The sequence below is a fragment of the Sinocyclocheilus rhinocerous genome, unplaced genomic scaffold (assembly GCF_001515625.1).
Source record: "Sinocyclocheilus rhinocerous isolate Xijiao unplaced genomic scaffold, SAMN03320098_v1.1 scaffold682, whole genome shotgun sequence".
NCBI classification, from domain to species: Eukaryota; Metazoa; Chordata; class Actinopteri; order Cypriniformes; family Cyprinidae; genus Sinocyclocheilus; species Sinocyclocheilus rhinocerous.
In genome coordinates, this window is record NW_015642528.1 from 1,427,412 (window position 1) to 1,442,743 (window position 15,332).

At 35.4% G+C, this 15,332-nt stretch overlaps 1 protein-coding gene and 1 pseudogene across 2 annotated transcripts; both read right to left on the reverse strand.

Annotated features, from left to right (window-relative positions):
* Positions 1-594: 594 nt before the first annotated feature.
* LOC107756132 (EGF-containing fibulin-like extracellular matrix protein 2) lies at positions 595-10,360 on the reverse strand. Of its 2 annotated transcripts, none has more exons than XM_016573137.1 (11): positions 9,531-10,360; positions 7,339-7,580; positions 7,072-7,120; positions 5,709-5,921; positions 5,481-5,603; positions 5,205-5,321; positions 3,609-3,728; positions 3,405-3,524; positions 3,186-3,312; positions 2,872-3,067; positions 595-1,203 (listed from the first exon to the last, which is right to left on the reverse strand). In XM_016573137.1, exons 2-11 carry the CDS (start codon positions 7,426-7,428, stop codon positions 1,042-1,044), a joined length of 1,317 nt encoding a protein of 438 aa, XP_016428623.1. In that variant the 5' UTR covers positions 7,429-7,580; positions 9,531-10,360; the 3' UTR covers positions 595-1,041. The 2 variants fall into 2 exon arrangements, with proteins under 2 accessions (XP_016428623.1, XP_016428622.1); XM_016573136.1 differs by having other exon boundaries at positions 7,339-7,629.
* Positions 10,361-11,777: 1,417 nt separating this feature from the next.
* Positions 11,778-14,677, reverse strand: LOC107756068 (acidic fibroblast growth factor intracellular-binding protein B-like; annotated as a pseudogene).
* Positions 14,678-15,332: the final 655 nt, after the last annotated feature.

The following is a 15,332-nucleotide window of genomic DNA, read 5'->3' on the forward strand; positions in this document are numbered from 1 at the left end:
GCCCCCCCTGCAATGATCTCAAGCCCCCCCTCCCAAGCCTGGCAGAAGAGAACGTAAAAACTTAATTAAACAAGTACAATACGGAACTGCTTCCAGTGTACAACAGTGGGCGCAAGCTACATTAAAGTGATTATTACGTTTTGAATATGGATATTTTTCTTACAAAAACACATCGATTCGCTACAGGAGGCCTTTGTTCACCCCCCGTTATGGGCTAATTTTCATTTTTGGGTGAACTAACCCTTTAAACCCAACTGTAATCATGGTTCTTTCAGGTAATAGCAAAAAACGGTAAAACTCAGCATGTGTGCTCCAGTGTTACACTGTCACCATGTGGCGACACCGGAGTAATACATTTCATTTATGCTTATCATAAACGCTCACAATCAACAGAAACTTTAACCGAATTATTAGCATGTACATAAAATGGGATATTTTCAGCTTACAGACAAGAAAGGAAAAATAGAGGAAGAAGATCATAAAAACAAAGATGTGAAGGGAGGATTAGAATATATATTTTTTATTTTTTAATGTATTCCCATAACAATGTAATTTAGTAAAAAAAAAAAAAATTATTGATTTAATTTTGGAGTCTTGAATTCAATAAGCATTAAAGAAAATACAACAATTTATGTAAAACTGGTTTCACTAAATATTTACAAAGAAATTTGTTCTGTTCATGTTTCATTCAAGGCTTATAGAAACATATATTTGTTAGCTGGTACTAATAACTAATTATATCTTTCTGATATATCTGCAGCAGATATGTGTTTTGGTGTGTGTTTGTATGCTGCATGTATGTGTGAGAATGACAAAGTGAGAGGAATGAATGTTCAGATGCTTTAGCGCTTCCCAGAATAGGCCTGCAGTCACCGGCCAAAGTCAGCCACAAAAAAAGATGATTTCACATCATTAGGTGGTGAATTGTGGAACTGTGCTGCCAAATTTCAACACATAAAAGCAGAAATAGACTGAATAAAAAAAAAAAAATCTTTTGTCATACAGTGTTTTTCCTACGTTTGTCTCTCCATCTCTCTCTCCTCAGAAAGCATGAGGCCCAACATAAATGGAGAGACGCAGAACAGAGCTGGTCTGGTAGTTCATGAGAGGATTGACAGACACCATCTCCAGATCGAGGATGTACTCCTTCGGTCCCGTCACTGCTCTGGCCAACACCAGCATGGCACTGATGTTGTTGATTTGCTAGGAACAAGAAATGACAAAAATAAATGAGTTCTAAAGTAGGAGAATCCGAGATTTTTCATTTAAACTCAGAATGAACGTTTTGGGATTTTCAAAGCTTAAAACTCAGCTTCAAACAAAGAATTGAACAGGTTAAATAACTCTTTCTTTCGAAACATGCTTCGCAACTCCTTGTTCAAGCTCTTGTTCTGTTCAGGCTGGACTATTGCAATGCTCTCTTGGCAGGTCTATCAAACCTCTACAATTAATCCAGAACGCGGCAGCAAGATTAATTTTTAGCGAGCCAAAAAGAATGCACGTCACACCTCTGTTTATCAGTTTGCACTGGCTACCAATAGCTGCCTAAATTCATTACTTCAGAGTTATGTGCCCTCTAGAAGCTTGCATTCTGCAAGTGAACGGCGTATTATTGTGCCATCCCAAAGAGGCACAAAATCACTTTCATTGTCCCTTTTAGACTTGCACTCTATTCATTTACTAACTGCTTGTTTCCTTAAAAAAAAAAAACACGAACACTAGCTTTTCTAATTTTTTTCTATTCTATCTGTTTTCTTTTTATTTATTATAAAATAAAATAAAAACGTGCTACATGTACTGCGTTAAGCTAACTGAGACTTGTTATAGCACTTGTACTGTATATCATTGCTCTTTTGTTGATTTTGATTGCTTCCATTGTCCTCATTTGTAAGTCACTTTGGATAAAAGCGTCTGCTCAATGACTAAATGTAAATGTTAATGTTAAATAGGATAAAAATATTTAAGATTCTGCACTATATTAAATAACTAACCAATATAAACAAATATGTGATCAAGTATAAAATAAAATAAAATAAAATATAGTTTGGGGCCATTATGTTTTGTTTTTTTAAAATAAAACTTTTTTCAGCAAAGATGCATTAAATTGATTAAAGACGTAGTTATTATTGAAGTAAAGACAAATATAATGTTGCTAAATTTTTCTATTTTAAATAAATTTTGTTCTTTTCATCAAATAATCATAAATGTACAAATGTCACAGAATTGTCCACATGATTTTCATTCAATTATTAAGCAGCACAGCTGTTTTAAACATTGATAATAATGAGAAATGTTTCATGATCACCAAATCAGTATATTAGAATGATTTCTGAAGGATCATGTGACACTGAAGACTGGAGTAATGATGCTGAAAATTTAGCTAAAAAAACTCCCTGGTTATAATATACACCCTAAAATTAAACTGAGAATGTTCTGTTTAGGTTCTCTTTAGTTTGTCAAAAAAACTCCCTGCTCATTTCTGGGAAGATTAGTTCATTGTTATAAAGAATCAATCCTAAAAATAACCATTAGATAATATGTGACCCTGGACCACAAAACCAGTCATAAGGGTCATTTGTAATGATGCTGAAAATTTAGCTTTGCCATTGCAGGAATAAATGACATTTTAAAATATATTAAAACAGAAAACAATCGTTAAAATTCTTGTAATAGTATTTCACAATATTACAGTTTTTACTGTATTTTGATCAAAGCATAAGAGACTTCTTTCAAAAACATGACCCACATGAACCCAAATGAATGTAATATAATAAAAAAAGAATGCAAAACAGAACCATTTTCACCAGTATTTACTCGATCACACAAGTTATGAAACTAATGTTTAAAGGGTGTTGTGTGTCTCTGACTAACCCGTATGTAGAATTCTTCATGTTCGTCTCCAGAACGAATGCGGAAGGAGTTGTAGGCTCCGGGATAGACACTGGTGGCCTGGATCTGGAAGATGTCGGAGGGAACGGAGCGCTCGGAGGTGATGCTCATGTATCGATGCACAATGGAGAAGGGCAGGTCACGACACTCTGGCTTCACCACCAGACATATACAACGACTGGACCGAAACAAAATGACACGAGGAAAAAGGGAAAGGGGTGTTAAATACTGAAAAGTGTCAAAATAGGATTTTGATTCAATTATAAGTTGCCTTTAAACCAATGGAAATGGCTCACTTCTCTGAGACCTGGACGTAGGGGTCCTGGCATCGGTTAGAGCCGACACACTTATGTCCACCATGGATGTTCACACAGACCTGTCCCTCCCCACACTGATGAGCGCCTGTCTCACACTCATTCACATCTACACACAGAATTCTTATGACAAACTGAAACCAAGTGAAATGTGATTATAAGAGTCGAATGTAAAAAGAAAAAGGGATTTTGTTTCAATACCTTGGCAGAGTCGTGTTCCAACTAGCTCGTAACCTTCTGGACAAACACAGGAGAATCTTCCAGGCTCGTTCACACACTGAAACTGGCAAAGGAAACTGGAATAGCTGCACTCATCAATATCTGGGAGGAGAGAAAGAAAACCAATTACACTAAGCACATCGTCAATTGGTCAAAAACTATTAGGGTTATGTCTTTTGCACTAACCATTGCATGAGTAGCCATCGGGTCCCAGGTCATAGCCTTGATCACAGCGACACAGGAACGTACCGTAACTGTTGTAACACCTTTGCTGACAAGGTGCTCCCATCTCACACTCATTTGCATCTGATAACAAAGAAGAAAGATTTTAGAAACTTGTGTACTGAAAAAAATCTGAATAGACAGCATTAAAGCAATAGTTCACCCAAAAATAATAATAAAACAATCACATGTGCAGTGTTCTTGGTTTATGGTGATAAAAATAAAACATTATATATATATATATATATATATATATATATATACACACACACACACACACACAGTTCTCTTTAGTTTGTCAAAAAAACTCCCTGCTCATTTCTGGGAAGATTAGTTCATTGTTATAAAGAATCAATCCTAAAAATAACCATTAGATAATATGTGACCCTGGACCACAAAACCAGTCATAAGGGTCATTTTGTTTAATTAAAATACACCATCTCAAAGCTGAATAAATAAGCTTTCTAATGATGTATGGTTTGTTAGGATAGGACAATATTTGGCCGAGATACAACTATTTGAAAATCTGGAATCTGAGGGTGCAAAAAAATCAAAATATTGAGAAAATCGCTTTTAAAGTTGTCCAAATGAAGTTCTTAGCAATGCATATTACTAATCAAAAATTAAGTTTTGATATATTTACGGTAGGAAATTTACAAAATACCTTTATGGAACATGATCTTTACTTAATATCCTAATGATTTTTGGCATAAAAGAAAAATCAATAATTTTGACCCATACAATGTTTTTTTGGCTATTGCTACAAATATACCCCAGCGACTTAAGACTGGTTTTGTGGTCCAGGGTCACATATTATGTGCTTATGTATTAGGTGCTGCTGATTTCCAAAGCACCATGACTGTATCATAAAACATACATATAAAGTACATATAACTTGTGTGCTACTGTATATTCCAAAATATTCTGAAGTTATACAATTGTTTTGGTTTTAAAAACTAATTGTTTAAAAAAAATTGTTTTGGTTTTAAAGGAAAAAACTTAATTTAAATTGTTATTTGCCCTGAAATACATGTGGACATCAATCACAACAAACATTACAAATTTACACAAAATGATGTTCACTGACATCAAACACGGTGTGTTCCTCATACAATGCTATCAGGTAACATTTTATTTTAAGGTGTCCTTGTTACACATTACATGTACTTACTATTATAATAACAATAAATCATGCATGATTACATGCAAGTAACCATAAGCCAAACCCTAATCCTAACCATAACCATATTGTAAGTACATGTAGTTAATTAATATTACTCAGTACTTAAATGTAAAATTACAGTGTAACAAGGACAACTTAAAATAAAGTGTAACCTGCTATGATATAGAGCACAAATCATATGAACCAATTTTTATGCTAATTTTAAGCTACTTTTCTGTTCCTTTCATGCTCCATGGGATAAAGAAAATGACCTGGTTTTGAAAAAAATTACAGAATTTTTATGTTTGAGTTTTGATTAACTTGTCAAACTTCTATAATTAAATTAGCATGTAAGCAAATTTTGGTTGCTGGAAAATGTATGTTGTTTAAGGACTTACCAACACAGGATCTGTTGTTTCCCACCAGCTGGAAGCCAGGCTCGCATTCACAAGAGAAAGATCCTGGCACGTTCACACAGCGATGCTGACAGTACCTGTACCTGCACTCGTCGATATCTTAACAGATGAGAGGAGATACTTACTATAGACTGCGGAACAGAAGCGTAATCTTATGCTAAATTTAATTGACCATGTTGATACTTCACTGCAAAATACATCTTGAATTGAATCTTGAATTGTGAAAGTGGCAATTAAAGACGTAATTTATTCTCTTACCCACACACTCTATGCCAATCTTGCTGTAGCCGTCAGGGCACTGACAGGTGTAGGTGCCCACAGTGTTGATGCATTCCTGGCTGGGCTGACAGTCATGCATGTCCAATTCACACTCATTGATGTCTGTCCAAAACATGAGGAAGAGCTTTAGGATATCATACTGATGCACAAATACAATCTAAAACCACATGAATAGACTTTGCCTGCATTTGGCCTTAAATAACTCACCCACACAGGTATCTCCTTGGGCCCTGTAGCCTACGGGACAGGGGTTAAAGGCCTCATTACTCTCCACAGGCACATTGGGCTCTGACTGGCTGGAGGGCTCAGGTGCGGTGATCACAGTGGCGGAGCGAGGAAGGCACAGGTAACCACCATAGTGATTAAAGCATTTCATCTCTCCCTGACAAGCCTGCTGGATAGTCTCACACTCGTTTATGTCTAAGTAAAACAGAGAACAGAATTTAGGTTTTTGCAAGGTAACAAGCAATTTTCTTAAATTTAATATATATATCCACACAGAGATCTGATCTGATCATCATCCAGTCTGTCTGGAATGACATGAAGAAACAGAACAAACTGAGACAGACTAAATCCAGAAGAACTGTGGCAACGTCTCCAAGATGCTTCAAGAGACCACCACTATATATGTAGATAGTTCTTTATGGTTGATTTTTATTTATTTATTGGCTTTCTTAAAGAGATCTCGAAACCTGAACCCTTCGAAACCTGAATGACTTTCTTTCTTCTGTGGAACATAAAAGAATATTTTGAGAAATTGTACCATTTTTTAAACCAAAACTGTTAGGTTACCATCAACATTCTTTAAAATATCTTCTTTTGTGTTCCACACAAGTCGTACAGGAGTGGAACAACACAAGAGTGAATACATGATAACAGAATTTTCATTTTTGGGTGAACTATCACTTTAAGAAAGCCATTAAACATTAAATAAAAATCAACCAAAAAGAATCGTCTACATATATACAAATTTTACCAAATAAAATGATGAGAACCATGAAGTTAACAGGTATATTTTGGTCTTAAAAAAATGAAAAAAAAAAAAAAGTTTTGTATGTCCACGCAATATTATTAACCAATCAAAACACATCAGATTTCAAAATGGGTGGAGTTACCACAAGCTGCAGAAAAAGGGGCCAATCAACCAACAACATTATTTCTTGGTTAGGGCAAAATCTCAGATCAAATTAATTTATTGCTTGTTGCTCATTTAAGTTTTTATTGCATTGTGCTTGGTTTAAGATATGCTGTATATCTAGAATATTAAACTGGGACAGAAAGTATTTTAACATCGATACATAATTTATATTAACCATTAGACATTTATATGAAGCAGGATTTTAGACCAATAAGACTTGACAGTGGGCGGGGCTACCCTGCTCAGCTTTATATCTACAGCTTCTTTTAATCGTCTGCGCTTAATGTACAGAGTATTTTAACATTCAGAGATGCAGCCAGACACAGGGGCAGGACAGAGGGATGTGCATGTGACATTTAACCAACAAGATAATTAGAGGAGAAATGCATCACTTTCTCTCTCTCTTTCTCTGGCACATGACCTTCCACCCACCTCGACAGAGTTGAGTCTGCACGTCCCACTCATAGCCATCTGTACACTCCTGGCAGAGAAAACACACTTTATTATGTAGCATCAAACTCAAACACTTTTATTGACAGGAACATGACTTCTAATGCAAACTGATGTCTGATAGTATACAATAGCACACTATATATGCCAAGTTACGTAGGAAGGCAGATAGACAAGTACATGTTCCAGCATGTAGGAAGACTGAAGAGGAAGAGAGAAGAACAGGGAGAAATTGTCACAATTACTTACTGTGTAAGAGTCACGTTCAGCAGGAGACTGACAGATTGTAGCAGGAAGAACAACCAGACCCACGCAAAGTAGCACATATGTGGCCTTCATAGTTACAGGGTACAGGACATTCACCCTGCCACACACACACAGCTGGACGGATGAACAAATGTATAGTTGTCGTTAAGGCACACTCTCGCGCCAAAGAGGCCCAATAAGAGCGAGAACAGACGTGCAATGGGGGTCTGTTCAGTTCCCGCCGTCTCCTCGAGGAAAATAAGGAGGGGGCAGACAGACAGGTAGGGGTGAGACCTTGTAAAAAAAGAACAACAAAGGTAATTGCAAATAAACGTGTTAACAGGAATAGTACACAACATAAACATTTGGAAGCAGTGAAAGTGATCTCTTGAAAAGGCCAGCATTGCTGACCACCTCCATATGTTTTGCTTTGGATACTGGTGTGCTGGTGTCCCCGTTTGGATTGTTAACTAGCTTAACTAGCTGTACAATTTACACGTGCAATAACGTTTAGTTTTTTATAGCATTTAATTTTTCTAGGTCAGAATTATTATGTTAACTAAATCTACTGTAAAACCATTAAAAAAATAAACAATTCTCGTTACTTGAAATAAAAGTGTATCTGTATTAAAATAAAATATTTAATTAAATTTAACTTTTTTAAACTTTAATTTAACTTGATGTACTAAAATAACTAAAACAATAATTAATAAAAACTATATAGACGTGTTTAAAAAAAAAACACAACAAAATTACTAAAACTTTAAATTCAAATAAAAACCGAAAATGTAAAAATAAAAACTAATTCAAAATAAAAATACAAATAAATAAAAACATAAAATTCTTAATTCATGATTGATAATAATACATTAATGTTAATTTATACAACTTGAAATACTGAAATGTATTAGCATATGTAAAAATAAACATTAATTTAGATCAAGATTAAGAATATTGTGAATATGCTGAATACTGTGTGATGCATTAACTAATTTTAACCAATTGCAAGTGTTTACAATAGCATTGTCCACCAGCTAGACCAGCACAAACCTGCATGAACCAGACCAGAAACTCCCACTCTTTTTATCATAGTGAGATTAGGTTTACATTAACATGGCTGTAATTCTTCAACAAATATTACTCCATGGCATATATGATAAGTGATAAATGTGAGTTTGGGGTTTTGTGCAGTGATTTTGATCTTGCTAACTAGGCAGTTCTTGGAAGCAAGGCAAGTTGGTGCATATAATCAGATATTGCATGACGGATTTTCCATTCCTCACATTCATTGATCTGGAGATAGTTATTCACACCTTCATCTCATCCTGACTTCTGTACGATAAAAAAAGAGTATTTAAATTAACTGGTTTTAGTCAAGTCACATACAATATACTATTTACCTTCACATCACATACTTTACACCAACAAAACTAATTATGGGTTCTCTTTGAGATAATAAATATCTCTTTGAGATAATTGCAGGTTACCACTTTTTACAATGTAGAACATGGGACTTTATACTGTCCAAAATGCTGCTGCTAGAAAAGTATTTCACCTGTCTTTTATCATAGTAAGGCATTTCTTTTAAGGCCTCATTATTTTTTATAGCTGTAAAACAAATCATAGACCTCCTCAGCCATCATTATCCCTCCTGGACTCTCATAATAACATCTACTTCTGCCTACACTCACATTTCAAGATTAAAGATGAGCTTTATCTGTAGCTTTGAGGGTTTGCTTTTACGGTTAAATGCATTATACCATTTTAATTGCTCTTGTACATCACTTTTTTTATATGTCCTTTATAAAAACAGTGACATGACTTTACATTGATTTCTATGGACTTGCTCTACTGTTTGTTCTGGAACAGCAGAATTGGCCTGCCTAAGAGGCAGAAACATGGCCAGTGTCTGAACTCATGTAATCATTAAATACAACTGTTTCCAATTCAAACTAAAGGTTTCTGTCACATCTAGGCATGACGGCAAAGCATTGACTAATTTCTGTCACTCATTTCATTATTACAAGGCAACAATGAGCATAACGTCCTGGAATGATACATTTCTCATGCATGCTTTATCACATGCCTTTCTCTCCAAGTATGCTTGACTAATCTCACTTGTATTATGTACTGCTATGCTCAATTTTACAAACTTCAAGTGCACAGGAGTCAAATACAGATGGTTTGAAACTCACTTTTTGAAGTCTGTCTAGCAGAAGTGGTCTCGTTTGATTTCTCTCTCCCTCTTCGTTTAGCGGATTAGAGCTCTGTGACAAAAGACAGGACCTGAGCAGTGATAGCTAGTGTATTACGAATGTGAGGAAAGGTGCAATGCTATAGAAAGGAGCTTAGGACGTCCCACTTATTTCCCTCCTCCCACTCCTGAACGGCCCCTGCATCTCAGCCACCCTTCACCCTCCTGCCTTGTTTTTCATCCAGGAATCAAGGATTCAAATTCCTTGTTTCCAGAACAAATACCAAATCCATCACTCAAGGGGGGGGGGGAAAGGCAAACCAATCAATCTGGGTTATATTAGGCAAATCCTGCAATTCGTTGGCCTTAATTACTTCCCATTTTGAATACACTTGTCTTTGCTTGGCTTATTAACTTTCATCCTGGTGGAGCTCGCTTGTGTCTGACACTGCTGGATATTTACTGGGGGATGTCGAAAAGGAATGCAGGCACAAATTAACAGGGTAAAAAAGGAGGCAAGGCCTCCCGATTTAACTGTAAAACACTAACCGGTGCCAGGAACATCATGCGTCTTCATTACACAAAGGTTTGAGCACCATTAAGACAATGGCTTTGATGGAAACAACAGAGGTAGCCTACTTTCAGAAACAGCAGGAGTGCCAGGGAAAGTTCCCATGAGGACTCTTCTGCAGAAATTCTGAGGAATTTTCCATGACCATTTGTAGGGGGTGACAGCTGTCCTAGGTCTGGCCATTTATAAGGTAGTAAAAGTGTCTCCTCATCCATTCACTTCAGAGTTGACCAGCATACTGTAGCCCCCTGCTGCTGACCCACACCCGCTGGGCACACAAACAGGTAGCTACTCCACTGTGGGAAAACACTGATCACATGTAATTACCCTCCTCTACACTCTTTAAAATAAAGGTTCCAAAAGGGGGTTTTCACAGCAATGGCACAGACGAACCATTGTTGGGTTCCCCAAAGAACCTTTCAGTGAACAGTTCTTAAGGAATAGTTCACCCAAAAATGAAAATTGACTCCCCTTCAGGCAATCCAATATATAGTTGAGTTTGTTTCTTCATCGGAACAGATTTGGAGAACTTTAGCATTACATCACTTGCTCACCAATGGACCTTCTGCAGTGAATGGGTGCCGTCAGAACAAAAGTACAAACATCTAATAGAAGCATCACAATAATCCACAAGTTATCCACATTAACTCCAGTCCATCAATTCAAAAAAATTGTTTTTGTAATAAATGTTTTTAACTTAAAATCATGTTAAAAAATTCCTCTATCAAATTGCTTTGCCGAGTAAAAAGTGAATTCGTCTGAATTAGGAGAGAAATATGCACAGATCAAGCACTGTTTACAAGTGAAAAATATCTTTAAAAAATATAGTGGTGGATTCTGATGTGAGATGAGTGAGACTATTTTACTGGATTATTACGGATTATAGACTTGTCTTTTGGCCAGAAGTGACAGTTTAAAGTATAAACGCCTTAATAATGGATTTGTTTCTTCTTTTTTGATGAAATCCGAGAGCTTTCTGACCCTGCATAGACAGCAATGCAACTGACATGTTCAAGACCAAAAAAGGTAGCAAGGACATCGTTAAAATTGTCCATGTGACATCTGTGGTGCAACTGTAATGTTACGAAGCTACGAGAATACTTTTTGTGCACAAAGAAAACAAACAGACTTTATTCAACAATTTCTTCTCTTCCGTGTCAGTCTTCGCTGCGCGCTCACAATAGTGCCCTGTTATCTTTGAGCACAAAAAGTATTCTCGTAGCTTGGACTATTTTAACAATGTCCTTATTACCTTTCTGGGCCTTGAACGTGTCAGTTGTGTTGCTGTCTATGCAGGGTCAGAGAGCTCTCGGATTTGATCAAAAATATCTTAATTTGTGTTCTGAAGATAAACTAAGGTCTTACGGGTTTGGAACGACATGAGGGTAATTAATGACAGAATTTTAATTTTTGGTGAACTATCCCATTAATAATGTAAGGAACCTTTTTTGCCACTATAAGGAAACTTTAGTGCAATGGAAAGGTTCCATGGAATTTAAAGGTTCTTTATGGATCCATAGATTCCAATAAAAAACTTTTATGTATTACCCTGAATAACAAGTAACAAGGCAGATTTGTGGAAAACACTTTTTTATTAATTAAGTTAAACCTACCGTACAAGAATACTTTGATATACAAAGGGAGCTGAGGTAGCAACATTTACAAATGAGAGGGCAACTGGCTTGTTAAAGGTTTGAAGAAAGATTCAAATATTCAGCAATGGAAATACGTTCTAGTCATGATACATTTTCAGGATGCAGCTTTTGATGACACCTATGTATCTGTCCCATACTACTTGATGCCTGAGGAAAAAAAATATGTTTAGATTTTTTTTTTTAAACATGAGAAAGATCACAAACACACATAAATGCATATATACTAACCTGAAAGCCTCAAGTGTGTGTACAGAGCTGCTGTAGTGCGTGAGGAAAAGTCTGAGATCTCCAATAGTCCATTTATCTGACCGGCACGGTTCAATGAACTGAGAGAAGAAACGATAATCACTCAGTCACACTCAACCTGGGAGTATTCAAGGACAAATATCACCTCATGGCATACAGTTTATCTCCAGTGTCAGTGCATTACCTTCACCACAAGCTCGATGAACAGATCTCGGACGTCTTTGGTGTGTGTGAGTTTTGAGGCGATGTTAACTAGAGCTCTTGACAAGTTCTGAAGTTCACCCACAGCAATAAGCATCCATGTAATCCAACATGAATAAGACAAAATAATAAACACAAAATATGTGTATATTACTCCAGTCTTCAGTGTCAAATGATCCTTAAATCATTTTAAAATAGGGCTTTTTAGGGCTCTCTGATGAATAGAAAGACTACAATAATTTATTTGAAATTGAAATCTTTCATAATTTTATAAATGTCTTTAGTGTCACTTTTGATCAATTGAAGGTGCCTTTGCTGAATAAAAATATTATAAAAAAAAAAAAAGAATGAAAAATGTTTACAATTAAAAACATTCATGCTTCTCACCTTAAAACTGGCCTCCATCTCACTAAAGACTTACATTTTTCCTCTAAGCTGTGCACATACCAAGCTATAATGTTTGTAGAAAGGAGAGATATGTTAAAGATAGCGTGTCATCAGCATTACAAATAATGACCATCTGAACAAATTATTTACATGCCTTTTGTGTTGGTCCAGCATGTCTTTATCATTAACCAAAACTTCAAGTCTTTCAAGTCATGCAGAAACTCTTTTTCTAGATCAACATCCATGTCTTCCATCACGTTGTCTGAAAACAAAGAGCATGAGAATGCATATACAGTTGCTGTGATGCATTTACTTTCAAATTTATTTTGTTTCATTACTGTTACCTTCTCCCAAATACTGTATTTCCCTAAAAGAATTTAGGGGATACTTCCCGATTTTGCTTACTTAAATTTTACTCACTTTCACCACTGCATACTGTACAAAGACACTCACCAAATATGATCCGATTGGTGGAATATCATGCAATATGACAGTAGTGGATGCTGTAGTAATGTAAATGACAGAATTTTCATTTTCATTTTGAACTTTATCTTTAAGCTGAACATCTTACCAACTGCTCCCACAGTCCAGTAGCTGCTGAGCTGACCAGCGCAAAAGGCAAAGTCCTGGAAAGACAAGTATTGTAGCTTTCTCTTCCCTGTCTCAAAACGGCTGTTAGCAAAGAACACTATGGCAGCATAGTCCCTGCAGAGAGACATGGCTGAGTCAGTGAGAGGACAGGGAGAGTGTGAAAAGTGTGCCAGGAACAGAAGAGAGTGTATGAGGAGAAAGATGAATGGAGGAGAGAGACCAAGCAAAACAGTAAGAGGATGAACACAACAGAAACATACGTTTTAAGATGTGCCTTTGTGTTCTCTAGGTTTACGATTGCTTTCAATTATAACTCTAAAAGCATTCACTGGTGAAGCTGGTTGTATTAAGTCACAATAGCACACATGCATTTACAGTATTGAAGTACATAACCTCTTGTAAATCATCTTTATCACAAGAACAGGTACGAAATATTGTGTTTGGCTCACATTTACGTCCCCTGAATTGGAAAGCTAGAAATGGTCACAATTTTCAATAGGTGGGACAGCTGCTTTTTTATAGCACTAGCAATATGCTTCATTTGGCCACATGCGTGAAAGTCTCACCTTGTCAGAACATCAGACAGGAGAAAGTGACGCTGAGTGTTCTCCACCAGGGGGCCTTTTAGCTCTTCCACCACTTTAAACACACAACTGAGAAAATGGTAGAAAGGTTCAAACAATACATCTCCTTGCCAATGAATGAATTAATGAATGAATGAATTAATTAGTTAACAAATTAATTACAAAATATATTATTATTTAATATTTAAGTAGTGTACACAACAACATTACTGTAAATAAATATGTGAATAAAATAATAATTATTTAATATTAAACCTATTTTATTCACATATTTATTTACAGAAATGTTGTTGTAATAATATAAAATAAAATAAATATATGTGAATATAATAATAATAATAATAATTTAATATTTATAAGTATTGTACACTGACAACATTTCTGTAAATTAATGCTAATAAATTAGTACTAAAATAATAATAACAATTACTATGCTGTAATATTTCTGTGGTCAAACATAACCTTGACTTGTAACAACAAATGGAATCTCCAAATGGATTTTTACAGTGCATTTGCTACACAAACTGTTGTAATAGACTGTTTATGTTATAGGTGTTTTTATAAGATGTGCAGATTTAAAAAGCAATCTAAACTGATACATGAGAACTGTAACCTGCTTAGGTTACAATCTTGCTCAAAGAAAGATGACATCAAGCTGATGATGAAAACGTACCGTTTATTAATGTTTTGCACTGGAAAGTAAGTCAAAGAAGACACTGTTAGCTGATGTTAAAATACTGCAGAGAGGCGTCTGCGGTATCGCTGTCGCACTGCTGATCTCTTTACGCGCTTTATGCATTAACACAACAAATAATACGCTGACTGATACTGTAATATGTGCAAAGCTGTCAAACTCCTCACAATCGTCTGGATCCAGTTTCTGGTTTAACCCAATCTGAACTACAATCACCATTGACATTGCCCTCCGTCGAGCGTTCACTCGGCGTTATTGAGCGTCTGCTAATGTGTGACTGCCACCTGCTGTTAAGGAATAAACAAAGCACAATGTCGTAACCAAAACAAAAATAGATACACAAAATGTGCAGAAATACATGAACCTAATGGCTGTATTATTTTAATTTTGTGTTTGTGTAATGTTTCTGGCTCAGACTTACATACTCAAGTAGCCTACTTTATTCGGCAACAGCTAAACTTACAACAACAGAGTAATGAAATATGTATTAAGGCATTTTTGGTCAATTAAATTATATTTAATGTTAATACTTGACTCAGTCTGCACATTATCAAACCAAGTCTTGGAAGAAATTTTTGCTTGGGTATTGATTTTCTCCCCAAAGTTATTATTTGTTGTAATGTTAAAGTGGAGCTTCAGTCGATGTTGGAATAATCATATAATTTAGTGATATTTTGTAAAAAAATAAAAAAATAAAATTGTGATAGTGAATGTAACATATAATATTTATAAAATGTGATATAATTTTTTAATATATTTTTATTAAATGTTAATATTTTATTAGGTTTTAATATAATAATAGGCCTATGTAATATTATATTTTCTATATTTAATATATTTTATAATATTTATAAAAAGAATATTATTCACACAT